Here is a 15,552-nt window from a genome sequence, read left to right on the forward strand (position 1 = left end):
GCCGAGTACAATAACTTTTGGTCGTGTTTAACATCAAAAAGTTTAAGGTCATCCACGTTTTTAAGTCCTTGAGGCAGTCTTGAATTTTATTTAGGTGATTGGTTTCATCAGGCTTGATGGATAAATATAGTTGAGTATCATCCGCATAACAGTGGAAATTTACAGAATGATTCCTTATAATATTGCCTAGCGGAAGCATATATAATGTGAACAAAATGGGTCCGAGCACTGAGCCCTGTGGCACTCCATGGCTAACTTTGGTTTGCGTGGAAGATTCATCGTTGACACGTACAAACTGAGAGCGTTCAGACCTAAACCAGCCTAAAGCAGTTTCCTTTATGCCAACTAAGTGCTCTAGTCTTTGCAATAGGATATCATGGTCGATAGTATGAAATAGAGCACTGAGATCGTCCCTTGTCAGAGGCTATTAGAAGGTCATTTGTGACTTTAACCAGAGCTGTCTCTGTGTTCTAAAGCCAGACTGAAAATCTTCAAATAAATCATTGTTTTTTAAGTAATCACACAGCTGTTTTGCGACCGCTTTCTCAAGAATTTTTTAGAGGAACAGAAGATCAGAAATAGGTTTATAGTTGGCTAAAACCTCTGGATCGAGGTTGTGGTTTTATTACTGCAACTTTAAATGATTGTGGAACATAGCCTGATAATAAAGACATATTCATAATATTTAATAAAGAAGTGCTAATTAATCAAAAAACTTCCTTCAACAGCTTAGTTGGAATTGGGTCTAACATGCACGTTGATGGTTTAGAAGAGAGAATCATTGCATTTAATTGTTCAAGGTTAATGGCTGAAAAGCATTCTAATTTACTATCTAGTGTAATATTAGAACTTACGTTTCCGGGAGCTGTTGATAACACTATACTGGTCAAAGGCAAGAGGTCATTGATTTTGTTTCTAAGAGTAACAATTTTATCGTTAAAAAACCACATAAAATCATTGCTACTGTGTTCTATGGGAATAGAAGGCTCAATCGAGCTGTGGCTCTCTGTCAGCCTGGCTACAGTGCTGAAAAGAAATCTTGCATTATTCTTATTCTCATCTATTAATGAAGAGTAGTAGGCTGCTCTCGCTTTACGCAGTGCTTTCTTATATTCATTGAGAGTAATATTGCTACAACTCATAACATCATTTGTGAACTGGATTTTTCTCATCCACAAAGGAGGAATCCTACTCCTTCATGTTTTGGTTTCATCCTTGTAAAATCTCAACATGTTATTGATTATTAGTGATTATTTATATTCATTGAATGGTTTCCCATTAAAGATGGAGGATCTGCAGGCCCAGCTGGCAGAGTCCGAGTGTCGCAGACTGGAGATGGAGGCTCAGCTGACTGCAGCAGGAAGTTATCAGCAGCAGGTCGGCCACACGTTGCATCTTTATCTACTTCCTATTTTGTACCTATTTTTTAAGGCGTCATACCTACAATGCTTATTTCTTTTAACCTATCTCTGCTGTCTTCCCTTAGCTGGACCCTCCTCTAACTCCTGAATCGGTTTTCTCCCCATCGGACATAAATGTAAAGACACTAAACGGATACGCACAGACCCTGAAGGATGTGTGCACAGAAAGCAGAGAACAGCAGAGCATCATCAGCATGCAGGAGCAGCTCAGCTTTGTCCCGCCTTCATTAAATCCTCAAGCCCCCAGCATCTGGCTGCATGACGCAGAGGGCAACTTCACAGACCTGGGGGATTTTCTTCCTGAGACAGAGGACACACCTGTTTTACTATCACCTGCATCAGATAGCGAAGACTCATTTTCTCAGAGTGACGGACAAACCGATTTAAATGTTGCGACATTGAACCACCAGAATCAGCTGGACAGAAGTGAGCAGGCTCCCGGTGCAGAAACACAAATACAAAACAGTGAATCATTGGTTCTGCAGACGCTGGAGGAGGGAGATGACAAACATCTGAACGGCTGTGTCGAGCAACACCTACCGTCAGACCCGGAGCTGGTGAGGAGGCTTTCCCAAGAGGTGGAGCTGCTCACCAGCCAGAAGGAGGCTCTGAACCAGCGCAACCAGGAGATGCTGAACCAGCTGACAGAGGCAGACCGAGAGATAGAGAGGCTCAAAGTGGAGCTCAGCAGCAGGTACACTGAACCCCGTCACCTCCCTGAAGTAGAGCAGCTGGGACAAACAAGGGTGGACGTTCTGGAGATGGAGGTCAGCTCAAGAGAGCAGCAGCTCCTGGAGGCGCAGACCTTAATCGCCTCCCTGGAGGAGAATCTGAGGGAGACGGAGGCCATGCTGCAGCTGAATTCTCCAACAGAGGGAGCTCCACAGGAGAGCAAGGGGTATCTGCTGAGATGTTTCGAGGCTACCGAGGCAAAGCTGACGGCGTTGGAGAAGCAGCTAGAGCAATCAGAAGCAACCTGCAGGGAGCTCCGGAAGCAGAACGCAGAGCAGAAGGGAGCGGAGACATACTACCGTGAATCAGCTGCGGAGGCGAAGGCAGAGGTCAGGAGGCTGAATGAAGAGCTGGAGAAGAAGGAGAGATCGAAAGATGGAGATAAATGTGTTTCTGGTGAAGAAAGGATACGGCAAGTGATAAACGGGATGGTCATGAGGTTGGAAGCTTTGGACAAATTACTGGAGGTGATCGAGAAGTTGGACTTTGGTTCGGGAAAGGAAGAAGAGCTTACAGTGGAGAGTCAGTTAAAGTGGGAGGAGCAGTTTTGGAGGTTACTGCACGTCAAAGTGAAAGTACACCCCTCGGAGCTCAAAGAGGAGAAACCAGTGGAAGAGCTTCTCAGTGAGCTGACGGAACGTATGATGGTGGAGAAACAAATGCTGCTGTCAGGGCATCGTCTATTTTCTGAGACATGCCCAGATGAAGGCAGGGAAAGTCTAACAAATCTGGATATGAATTGGAATACTTCAAGTGAGATGGAAACCGAGAAGACGGATGAAAGTAGGATATTTGATTGTACAAGCAAGCTGTATGAGATGGGACATGTTAGGAGCGTCACACAGATGAAAATACATTTTCTAAATCACCTTGCATCCTCTGTTGGCACCTCAGCACAGGACAAACTCCAGCTGACGGCTGACCTTCACTTTTCTGAGCATCCGGTGTCTGGTTTCATTCAATCTGCAGCGACTGAAGCGGTACACTGCTATCATTTAGCCAGGCTTCACTCAAAATACGGGAGGCAACTAGAGGAAACCAGGCAGAAATCGCTCACCTGCAGCAACTGCGTCCGCTTAATGGAAGAAAACAGGGAGCTGAGAGAAAGATTGTCAAACATCAAAGCACAACAGTTGTCAACGGGGGATAAGATAAACACAGGTTGCCAGACAGAAGACGCCTACCAACGGGAATCAGACATTGAGCTACAGGAAAGTATTCCAGATGAAAGAGGGGAAGAAGATGAGATGGTTGAGTGTCCAGAAATCCCTCTTCCATGTGCTGAAGGTCCGTTTGGAATTGAGGAGAGAGCAGGTGAAAAGGCAGAGAGAAAGGATGCATCTCATAAAGAAACGTGTCCTGTATGCGTAGAGTCAGAGAAAGAGGTTTTACTGCTGAGGAGAAAAGTGGAGGAGCTGGAGGAGCTGCAGGTTGTCATGGAAGAGGAGATGAAAGAAGAGCTTCATGGGGAAATGAGTTCTGTTCAGACACAACATGAGAAGGAGTTGGAAAAACTGAAGGTAAGCAAAGCACAAGGGGATTACAAACACAGCTTTTCCAGGCTTAAGAAGCCCTTAGTTCCATATGTAAAGATCATGTGACCCATCCCTCATAACAGACATGCATATCAGATTTGAATTAAACTGATTTAATCCGTTTTAAAAGACGTAAACCAATGAATAACAACCATTTTCCAACATGACACAGGCAAATCAATATTTTGTAAGTCTTTATTTATTTATTTTGACTGGCTGCTTCCACCCAAAAAGTTGTAAGATAATATTGGTGTGAAAGAGAATTACTTAACACCCTGAATGAAGGTAATGAGTATGTCACTCACATGAACATCTCCTCCAGGCCACATGTGAGCGCGGCTTCGCCTCCATGGAGGAGTCTCAGCTGAAGGGGATGGAGGAGCTGCAGCATCAACACCAACAGGAAGTGGAGCGCCTCCTGGTGGAGAGAGACAGGCTGCTGGAGGAGGAGAGTGCTGCTACTGCCACTGGTGAGGAGCTGTCAAAAATGCACTTTAAATCCATTGTAATGCCACATTTTTACCATCGCCTTTTTAGATCTTATTCATTTTTAACTTTATATTTTCATAAAGGCTTTTATTCTTTAGACGTCTGGAGTGGAGTGCTCCAGCTGGGCGTAAGCTGGGCGTAACTCTACGTCCGACGTAGAACCGAAGGTTAAGACCAAACTAAAGACTAGTGCACCACTTAGACTTAAGCCCTGTATGCGTTGCGCCCGGGTGTAACTTTTACGCCTAGTATGGAGCAGGCGTAAATCGGAAAGACAGACTAGTATCCATAGTAACGTAAAACAGGCAAGAAGGATATTAACGATGGCAGGGCGTCTTGTTTACATGTTTAACAATGAAAGGGCATTAAGAAGAGAAAGAGTCGTCCGTGATCGAACAAACCCACTGGACATCTATTCAGACAGTGAACTGATAGAGGTTTCGGCAGACGAGCCCTTTTTGATTTAATCGAGGAGATCTCCCCTCAAGTCCAGCACGGATCAGACCCAAACGCTGCGCTCTCCCCAACCTTGCAGGTGCTGATTGCGCTCAGACTCTACGCGAACGGGGCCTTTCAAAGATACTGTGGGAGACATGATTAATGTTCATCGCACAACTGCATGTCGGGCTATAAGACAAGTTCCATTGGCCCTCCAGCACCGATTTCTTTCTCCGTCAGTTCCCGCTGTAGCTCTGACAAATCCCTCTTTCTCTTTCGGGGTGTGGCCATTTGGGATTCCCCTTGAGTCATCGCTGACGCTGTGGGTGTCTGAATTCCCTCTTCTCTGCGGTCCTCTGAGTCTGTAAAATGGCGTTGCTTGGCAACAATTACTGTTTCGCGTGTGGACGCGCATCTTAAGACCAGGCGCAGCTACGCCCGAGACTAGTCAGGCTTGGTGCACTCGGTGTAAATTCGAATCACTACGTCGGACGTAGCTAAGCCCGACGTTAGAGTTAAGCCCTACTTTTTTACGCCCATCTGGTGCACTCCACTCCCGGTGTCCACAGATGAAACATGTTTTTTATGTGAAAATGCTTTATTCGGTTTGTTTTTTTGTACACACTCTATCCGTTTCCTTTTTGAATAGCCTTCAAACTATCACCATGAAAAGTAAATGATTTAGCTAATTATTCTTCTTCTTTCAGCAATTGAGGCTATCAAGAACGTCTACCAGCTGGAGTTGGAGAGGGAGGTGCAGAGGAGATGTCGCTCAGAGAGCAGCAAAGGAAACACACACCTGGAGGACATGTGCAGACAACACAGGTACAGTACATCTTCTATGTTGTCCAAAAGAAATCTGATATTTTGACATGTATTGTAACTGTTGTGTACAGATTGCAGTTTATTTAGAATATTTCTGTGTGTTTGTAAAGTGAGGAGCTGGCCTCGTACCAGCGGGAGCTGGAGGTTCTGTCCCAGCAGTTCTCTCTGAAATGCCTGGAGAGCGGCCATCTTGTGCAGGCCCTGGATGCTGAGAGGAAGGCCTTGTGTCAGTGCCAGCAGGAGAACCAGGACCTGAGGACCAGGAACCAGGTGAGAGCTGCGATGCACGACGGCTCATGGTTAATACCCGCAGAGAAAATAATACATTCTCAAAGCGGCCGCAAAGGGTAAAATGCTCCCCTGACTGCACTGCCAAGCAAATAGTGTCTTAGTCATTGACATAGCTTTACAGGAATACTTAACCGATAAAAAAACCATTTGAATATCAATAGGTCAAGCCGTGTTACAGTTACAAAAACCGTTATTCTTTTCACATGGTGACTCACGAATTGAAGTGTTTCATATACAGCATACCTATATCTCACACAACGCGTGCAGTATATCCAGTCTTTTGCTCATTACTTTACAAACACATGACTTTTGACTAAAACAGCCGATGCGCTATTGAAACACATCGTGTGTGCTGGGGATGAAAGCCTCATGGTGGTCTTGTTTCTGATGTTGTCCTCCAGGAGTTGAGCGGTCACCTGGCAGCAGAGATCACCAGACTGTGTTCTCTGGCGAAGCAGGACGCTCTGCCGCTCAGTCAGGGGATGGACCGGTACGAGATGGAGGTACGTCTTCTCTTTTAAATAAGTCTTGTGTGGAGATGGAGTAAGATAAAATAATATGAAAATATTTCTAAAGTTTATACAAAAGGACCGTGTTATTTCAATGTTTTGTTGTTTTTGGTGAACAGTGGCTGAACATATCTGATTGCAACTTATGAACTGTCGGGACAAATATAGGGATAAAATATAAACATTAAAAAAGTGTAAAATGAATGGATATTCATTTATTTTAGAGACTGATCGCAAAGGATAGTAAACCTAAATATAGTATATGCATAATGAGAAGTCATCTGAAAGACCATAGCCAGAGCATCCGACCTTTTAAAATGTAAGATGTTGAACTCAGAACTACAGAAAAGCAAGTTTACAGAAACTTCAAGTAGCTGATAATGATGCCATGAGAATATTGCTGAAGAGACCTCGATGGTCGAGTGCAAGTGAAATGTTTGTGGCTGCAGGAGTCAATACTCTACAAGCTGTTTTAAGAAATCTTATGTATAAATGTATTTGCCGGCTTAATGACTCTGATAATGAAATCCTCTTGGCCTTATCGAACATAAGGTTTAGTACTACACGCTACCAATCGCAGCTGTGGAGACATTGGTATAGTTGTCTCTTACACTGATTTAAATTATTCTTAAACTATGAATTCTTTTTATGCTGTGTATGTAATTTATTATATGTAATGCCTTGTCTTTTATCTATGTAATGTCTTGTCTTTTATCTGGACCCTGAGTCTGTAATAAAGTTAAAATGTAATTTCTAACTCGTTCATTAGTCATAAAGCCAGTAAGCTCTGCAGTATGATTTGATCTCCAGTGTTCACTTAAGTTTTAGCTCTTTACTTATTGATGGTGGAGACATACAGCTGTTATTATTTTGATCTCAGATAACCCTTCGGGTGAAGGAGTCTGAGGGCCAGTGTCTGAAGCAGGAGATCACATCTCTGAGGGATGACCTGCAATCAGCACAAAAGGTGAGAATCTGAAGTGATTTATTATGGCTTCACTTTGCAAGGTGCAAGGTCGGCCTCATACATTCATGAGATTTTGCCGTATATTTTCTACTTGTATCTCTGGTAATATTCAACAAATGTTTTCTGGGAGATGTACCACTGAATTCTTAACTTCAATCTTACATTTCATATGTTTTTTCTGAGAATATAACCTACGTAATTTCTTTAATTTACCCTACAGATGCCCTTTACAACGTCGTACAAATCACACATATACAGTAGCTGGAATAATAAATAATAAAAATTGAGAATTAAACCTAATGTCTGTCATGTTTCAGGCCAAGAGGAACGCTACCAAGAAGTACAAAGACATGTACACGGAGCTGAGCATCACGAGGGCCAAAACAGAGAGAGAGATGGACGAGCTGAGAGAAAACCTGAGACTCGCTCATCACGCTCTGGACCAAACTTCTCCCTAAAACCATCTGTTTTTAAGATAGCAACATAACATTAGTCTTCACTGTAACATGTGGTTTTCTTCCTGTATTTTCACCCACAACAAATGTATTTAAAACAAACAAACAAGTTATTGTTTAATACATCCAAGAACTTTCATCCACAATCTTACTTAACACACCTTTTTATTTTTGTTTTTAAATATGTTTATAGGGTGTCCCTACTTTGTATTATGTCTGAGCAATTATTAACCTTTTTCACACAGAGTTTGTCATTTAAAGTCATTTCTGCTGCAATGGTCCTGTGACATGTCATTTTAATATTTCCCAAATAATATTATTACATTTTTTTAATTTATGTGTATATTTGATCTGTACAGCCATATAGTTTTTGTAACACTTTGATCTGAAATATGTACTGTATACTCTTAACCACTGCTGTCTGCCCTCATTTATTATCAATTAAATTGAACTAAATCTAAAGATGTGTTGCCGATACACTGCAATAATAAACATAGATGTTTTATTAATAAATCACATTCGCAGAATTGAATTGGTTACTTTGGTGCCATATTTCATTTAATATTTCTATTAAGTGCCAGTTTGTACATGAAAGATTAAAAGTCACAGTTAATACAGTTATCTTGCGAAGATGCAGCCAAAACAAATCAGGCTATTTTTGACAGTATTCAGCACTATTTCTGGCTGAAGAAGAAGAATGTCAAGTTGTTCGGAAAAAGACCGAGTTCCGATTGAAGATTTCAAAATAAAAGCCCCAATTGACATCCAACGTGGGACAGTCGGGCAGAATATTGTGGGGGTACAAAAAACAATGTATTACGTAAAATAAACAATGAGCGTAAAATTAGAATAGGAACAAGATAGGATAAAATATAACACGTTGTTATATTGACCAGTGTTCTCTATGTATTTTGTTGTGTTAACTCTTTGAAATTGAGATATTCAATGCAAAACAATGAATGGATTATTCCTACACATTAAATAATTCTCAATTAAATCCCTGTCTCAATTGTTATGTTGATTGCTTTGGATAAATTATAACATTGATGCTTTGTTTAGGGCAGGGGTGGGGAACCTCCGGCCCGCGAGACCATTTGGTACGGCCCTCGAGGTAATTTTTAAACACACGCAAAAAAAATAAAAATAAAGGAATCTAGACCGCAAAATAATTAAACAAGCGAGTGCCTGTTTTTCCTGGCCAAGGTCAGGGTCCTTGAACACAACACGAGCCTAACGTGTCACCACGTGGTATATGTCTCGTCTGAGCAGGTCTCCCTTGAAAAAGAGATCAATGATGAATGATCTCAATGGGATTTATCTGTATAAATAAAGGTTTGTAATGAAATTAATGTTCACATGGATAGGAAACTAAATGCATTTGCACACATCTTGTGTCCATATCTTTCTGTTTGGTGGTCACGCCACACCGTGCACGTGGCAAGATATCTGGACTAAGAGGTTTATTTTTCTTTGCACAGCATGAAAGAAAGGCCAAATGAATGGGCTGTGATTTTTAAGCAGAGGTCAATCATTTGAACGGCCCTCGGAGGATGTTGAAAAAATTGAAATGGCCCTTGAGAGGAAAAAGGTTCCCCACCCCTGGTTTAGGGTATCATGAAGCTTTTACTCTGAAATGGCACGCTTCTTTCCGGTTTCACCCTGGTTCCTTCAGGTGTCTTGACTCTGAAGGAAGGTGGTCTCCCTGATGACAACTTTAAAATACCAACATTAGCCAGAGGGCTGTAACTGTCTGACAGCGATTATTTAACGAAAATGGTAATCTCGTTTTTACTGCGTCGAGTGTTGCCTACGTTTTGATGAGCTTTAGCGGGTTAACGTTAGCTAAGCAGCTAGCGTGAAGTCGCTGCTTCTTGTTTACTTCCAGTCCTGATGATGACGGGCCCGGAGAGGTGTGTTAGCTAATCCCACATACACGACCTGTTTGCTGGGGAGTTGTCCTCCCAAAGCCCGCTGTGTCAGGACCGGGGTCAAACTGCGGCCACCTCGAGGGTAAGACCATCAACTCTGAAAAACATTTATTTGTGTACACTTATTGTGGGTTAAATCTACATTACATCATGTCATGTACAGGCAGGTTACCTATTATTACATTACTCATGGGCGGGCCTACCTGTTAACATGTCATGTTAAAGCTCAGTTAAATACAGGTCCGGAAACATAAACACATTAGAAAAGGCGATTTTACCTTACAATTACTAATTTTAGCGCAAGGTTGAAATAGTTATTTCAAACATGTTACATTACATATATCCTGCTTTGTTGTAGTTGTGTCGTACCTTTTGTAAACATAAACCTAGAAACCATTCTAATCACTTTAGTTTTCCACTTTAATGAGGATTTCAACTCACAGATGAAAATAAATAATACAAATACTTTTTTAAATAGATGGCTGTAGCGACATACCAGTTATTTGTTGTGGAATGTTTTTTCTGGTTAACGCACACAGTGTTATTGAACACAACTGCGGTGAAGTTAGTTTGGGGTTGGATATTCGACAGACCAGAGGGTTTAGGGACCATCAATAAATTACCATTTAAATGACCAAAAAAACCAATGTTAATTTCAACACCTCCGTGCTAACTTGCTATTATTTGTAAAAACGCTAAAAGTATAAATATGTCAATAAGAAAAGTCAGCTGTCTCAATCGCAACAATGAAAATGTAACATAAATTCAGCATTTGTTGATGAAAGGTGTCATTTATTTCCAATAGCTTCTGTATCATCAGACCCATTTACTCAAAAACCTTACCTGATACTGTATGATAACAAAAGACACATATGTTATTATTGGATTTTTATTTATTGAACATTATTAAATATTTCCAGTAGCTTCCATGTCATGTGATTAATAATTATTACCCTCTGTTGCAATCTTTAAAAAATACTTTAAATGTGATGTCAACTCCCAATTTGTACTTTTTAATGTTTGTAGCCCATCTTCACCAGGACTGTCAGAAGAGGTTGTATGTATCCCAATGGGGCCTTTCTTGTTAAAGAAATCGAAATACAAATAAGTGAATCCCTCTAATTGAAATGTCTATGTGTTGCAGTGATGGAGGTGTCCCCTCAGGACCCGTCTCTCATGGCTATGGACCTGTCAAAGGGCTTCTCGGTCCACCCCCTGAGCCGCGGCCACACTGAAGCCATGGACCTGGGGAAGAAGCCTGAGTGGTACCACCGACGGCTGCCGAGCTGCAGCCCCGAGATCAGCTCCCCGTACAGATCCAGTGCCTCGTCTTCCTACAACTCTCAGCTCGGTCTCCACTGCAGAAACATGGAGCAGGGCCCCGAGGCGTTGAGTAACTATATGCACTCAACACTAGCTCCTGGGCTGTACCCTAACGGCAACCTGTGGCATGCAGGTTTCTCAGTTCCTGAAAGCAGCGGCGGAGAGGAGAGCGACAGCGGCTCTGATGTTATTTTCCTCGTTTCGTCCGCTAAGGAGCCGCTCTTATGCAGCTCGTTCCTCCAGGACAGCATGAGGCACATCGAGGAGCCTCTGTCCCCGGCGGTGTCCTCGCTGGAAGAAGAGCGAGGCTGCTATCACCTACCTCAGCCTCTGAGCTCGCCCAGTCCCGACAGCTCGGACTCAGAGGAGTCCTCAGACAGCTCCGTGGACATCCCGATACATCACGCCCGGCCCGTCGTGCTCCTGTCAGACCTGAACACTGTGTACACACACCCTGCTGAATCCCTGGTAGATATATCAAGCGACGACAGTGACATCATTGAAGTTTCTGTCACTAGCAAAAACAAGAAAGCTGTTTCTTGTAAGAAAAGTCTAGCGAGCGAAACTCCTCCTCAGAGTGAGGATGAAAAAGCTCAGCCTAGAAGAATCCGACGCAGCACTAGAATCAGGAAATCAGTGTCTGAAATATCTCAAAACGTCTGGAGCGAGTCGCCACGCAGGTACAGTTTGAGGAGGCAAGCAAAAAATGACGTGGTGGGCATTTATAACGAAAGCTTTGACTCTGACGACATGATGGAGCACGAGGCAAGGTTTTCCAGCTCGGACGCAGAGGAGTCGGCCTCGCAAGGAAATGTGTCCCAAAGAGTGAGCAGCAGCTCAGAGGAGTCTGATGCGGCCTCTCAGACAGACAGGAAGTCACCGCAGGGGGAGCAACAGCCTCGCTGCAAAGCCATCAATTGTAAACGAAAGAAGCCTCCCGCCATTTGTAAAACAAAAAAAACAAGAACTAAACAGACACAAAAAAGCACAAGTGCTACAGAGCAGCATGAAAGTAAAACAATCAAACAAACAGTGGCACGACGGAAGAAAAAAGTGCGCTCGCGGCCAACTGGACCTTGTTCTCTCTTTTCTCCCAGAGAGCCAGAAATAAAGCTCAAATATGCAACCTTAAAAGAGAAAAAACTGAAAAAGACATCGGGGAATTTTTGCCCCTTTGTTCACGTGCAGAAGAGGGCGTGCACTGTTGTTAACTATCCAGAAGAGGAGGCGACGGTGAGGAGGGGGCAGCAGCAGAAAGCCTCCTCTCTGTCCGGGTTTGTTCCCCACACTTCCTGTTTCCAGCTGGGGCGCTCTGGCTCAGAGAGCGGGGGTGAGGCAGCTCTACTTTGCTGCCTGTGCGGTCAGACGGCCAACGCCACGGGCCTGGGGGACCTCCACGGCCCGTATCTTCCCACCGGCCCCTCTCTGCTGCGCAAGACTGAGCAGAAAGAGGAGGGACAATCAAACGCCAGCAGAAGCTCCGTGAACCCCGCGGATAATGACTGCCATGGCGCCAACAGTCTGCTTGAGGGTGACAACCACTCTCTCCCAAAGGTGGGGCCGCAAATAATGGTTGTTATTGTTATGCTGAATATTTAATAGATATTTTTTAAATAATACTTGTGTATAAATGATCCATTCTAGTTTTTCATATTCAAAAGTGATGTCTCTAAATGTCTTGTTTTTGGGTCGAAACCACAGAGATATTTGGTTTAAAGATATGTTACGCAGCATTCTTCATCAAAGGTGCCCTGTTATGCTTTTGGGGCTTTTCCCTTACATACCCAATCGGTTGTTCTGCAGGTACATGGTCTGCCAAGGTTCCCTCCAGAGGGACTTTCTCTCCCACACAGTCCCACTGCCTGAAACGCCTCCATTGGACTCCTTTGTTTACTTCAGGAACATAGTGACGTCACTATTAAACAATTGCATTTCATCACATTGTACGTGATTGGCTAAGTGTCGGGACATTTCTCGGTCAGCTAACCAATCAGAGCAGACTGGGCTCTGGTTTCAGACAGAGGGTGAAAAGAGGTGCTGCAGCACAGGCAGTATGAGAAGAGCTTTTTGAACATAGAAGCATGTAAACATGTCACAGGAGAGGCACTAAATCCACATATGAACCTAAACATTAGCACTAGAGGGCCCCTTTAACACAAATAGCACACTATGCATTTCAGATGGTTTCCTGTAATGGCGTTGTACCCCCTAAACTGTCATACATTCAGTCTTGATACATTTTTAAGCCTAATTTGTACTGTACACTTTCTAGATTGTGGAGGTATTTACCTCTTTATTTCAACTTAATGAAGATGTTAATTGTTGCACCTCCTCCCAAAGGTGCCTCTCCGTGTGGACGAGGGCTGGATCCACGGGGACTGCGGCATCTGGTCCACCAGGGTCTTCCTGGTGGGGGGGAAGCTGTATGGGCTGGAGGAGGCTGTCCAGCTCGCACAGGAAACAGTGAGCGGCACGCTAACATATTAAAAAACAGCTGACTATTTGTTTCATGCTTTTAATATCAATAAGTCTGTGTCTCACTGTGTGCTTTTTCTTTTCAGAAATGTTCAGCGTGCCAACAAACAGGTGCAATTATGGGATGCTTCCAGAAGGGCTGTCATAGAAGTTATCACTACTCGTGTGCCATTCAATCAGGTACAGTATGAAATATCCGTCAGGAAAAGAATGCACCCTCAATATGTGTACTGTTTGTAAACTGATGGTATCATCAAAGTCTGGAGGAGAATTCATTTGGAAGGACAAAATAAAGAGTAATAAATAAAATATAAATAAGTAAAGCCGGTTGCTAGACAGTTTGGCCCTGAAGGAATACTAAAAAAGCAATTGGGAAAAATACAAATAAATACAATAATAAAAAATATATATATTGTAAAAATAATGTAATTTATAAATAGAAATAATAGTATATAAATAGATTAATTATTATTAATTATTTTTAATACAAATATAAAGAAGTATATGTAAAAAATGAAAATGTTTATAATTATATTTTGTATTTGTCTTTATATATCCAGTTGTATCTTTTACTATATTTTCCCACTTTTTTTTCCAGATTTATATTTTTGTTTATTAATCATTTTATTTCCAAAATGTAAATTAAATTGTTTATTCTTTTATGTATTTCAAAATATATATATTTTTTATAAATGTTGAATGTCCAAAAGTAAACTCTATTTTTATTTTTGTATTTCGCCGTTTACCTTCTGCTCCCTCTGAACACTGGCTGTGAAATGTTGAAAGCTTTTCGCTCTCATTCTCTCTCAGTCTCATGGGACAATCTTTAAGAAGATATGAAAGCTTATTTTCTGTGTCTGTGTTTTTTTTATTTCCAGGCTGTGTCTTAAGCGAGGATAACTTCTCCACTAGATGTCCAGAGCACAAAGTAAGTTCCAGCCTTGTTATTCAGAGCTTTACATGTGTTGTTGTGAGGCGCTGCATGGCCTCTGGGGGTCACTGGTGTTTCATTTTCAAATACCTCGTGTTTAGTTATTTGAGAGGTATAGATTGTATATGCAAATATGTGGGTGAAAGATTGAGACCTTTTACATATAGAAACAAATGGAAAACACGGGCAGATTTACAACAAGGAATACTGTTTGTTGGAAAATATAATGTTAGATATAGTCAAATCAAGTGCACATAACTGACATGAGTGTGGATCATCAGTGTCTCACACACACACACACGCACACACACACACACACACACACACACACACACACACACACACACACACACACACGCACACACACACACACACACGCACACGCACACAGAGTGAGCCCCATGGCTATGTATCATGGAGGTTGAATAATTAATTGTGTTATTCAGTATTAAGAAAATACTCACGTGTTCTGTGTGATTCTCAGCAGATAGCCGTATCTACTGTTTGTATTGTATGATAATCATCACAACATGTCCTGCTTCTGGAAAATGTTTTAATTAGTTTTTTTTCTATGTTTGTGTCCACCAGAAGAAACCGTTAACATGTGTAAACAAACAACACAAGAGATGACGTGAATACATGTTCAGGCACTGGAGGTATGTACAATTTTAACAAAAAAATCATACTAGTTTGTTTGAAGAGCTGATGATTCATTAAATCAGGAGAAAATAAATCTGCAACCATTAAGATAATCAATTAATGGTTGCATTAATTTCTTATAGAGGATTTACAGCTTCTTAAATGCGACACTTGGATGTTGTTCTTAATGTTATGTTAAAGGTCCCCTAGTATACTGTTTTTCATCAATATATTAATATTATAGGTCTCAGATATATACAGAACCTGTCTCTGAAGTGTTTGGCTCCAAACAGATCATTGCAGCATTACCCATAATCCCCTCTGTTTCAGCCCTGTTTCCAAAGTGCTGATTCCCTGTCTGTTACTTTAGATGAAAATAAGGAGCCCCTCCCCACGCCCCTCTGAAAGATATTTGGTTACAAAGATCACAATGATGCTCTAGGAGGAGGTTCAGGTGATAAGGTGTGTGTGTGTGGGGGGGGGGGGGGTACCTTGGATGCTGATTGGCTAATGGTTACACAAGCCAAAAAATCGTTATGACATCATAAAGTGGCCAAAATCTGATCAGTTCATTTTCAGACAGGTTTTTCTAGA

At 42.1% G+C, this 15,552-nt stretch overlaps 2 protein-coding genes across 5 annotated transcripts in view; both read left to right on the forward strand.

Annotated features, from left to right (window-relative positions):
- The window catches only part of LOC117451092 (myosin phosphatase Rho-interacting protein-like), a 35,111-nt gene extending 26,452 nt beyond the window's left edge, over nt 1-8,659 (forward strand). Inside the window, exons 15-22 of the mRNA XM_034089206.2 lie at nt 1,285-1,377; nt 1,487-3,673; nt 4,011-4,158; nt 5,323-5,440; nt 5,551-5,710; nt 6,133-6,234; nt 7,121-7,207; nt 7,525-8,659. Of these exons, the coding sequence (XP_033945097.2) occupies nt 1,285-1,377; nt 1,487-3,673; nt 4,011-4,158; nt 5,323-5,440; nt 5,551-5,710; nt 6,133-6,234; nt 7,121-7,207; nt 7,525-7,665 (3,036 nt within the window). The 3' untranslated portion in view covers nt 7,666-8,659. The remainder of the gene's footprint in view (nt 1-1,284; nt 1,378-1,486; nt 3,674-4,010; nt 4,159-5,322; nt 5,441-5,550; nt 5,711-6,132; nt 6,235-7,120; nt 7,208-7,524) is intronic.
- A 685-nt stretch (nt 8,660-9,344) lies between these two features.
- Nucleotides 9,345-15,552, forward strand: part of LOC117451093 (transcription factor 20-like) — an 82,120-nt gene continuing 75,912 nt past the window's right edge. For all 4 annotated transcript variants that reach the window (XR_004552624.1, XR_004552623.2, XM_034089208.2 and 1 more), the window contains exons 1-6: nt 9,345-9,672; nt 10,735-12,467; nt 13,254-13,376; nt 13,475-13,568; nt 14,267-14,316; nt 14,908-14,975. Coding sequence is in view for 2 of the 4 variants with exons in the window: in XM_034089208.2 (XP_033945099.1) it covers nt 10,737-12,467; nt 13,254-13,376; nt 13,475-13,568; nt 14,267-14,316; nt 14,908-14,949 (2,040 nt within the window). In the remaining 2 variants the exon portion in view is untranslated. The remainder of the gene's footprint in view (nt 9,673-10,734; nt 12,468-13,253; nt 13,377-13,474; nt 13,569-14,266; nt 14,317-14,907; nt 14,976-15,552) is intronic.

Source organism: Pseudochaenichthys georgianus, chromosome 8, assembly GCF_902827115.2.
Source record: "Pseudochaenichthys georgianus chromosome 8, fPseGeo1.2, whole genome shotgun sequence".
In the NCBI taxonomy this organism is placed as follows: Eukaryota; Metazoa; Chordata; class Actinopteri; order Perciformes; family Channichthyidae; genus Pseudochaenichthys; species Pseudochaenichthys georgianus.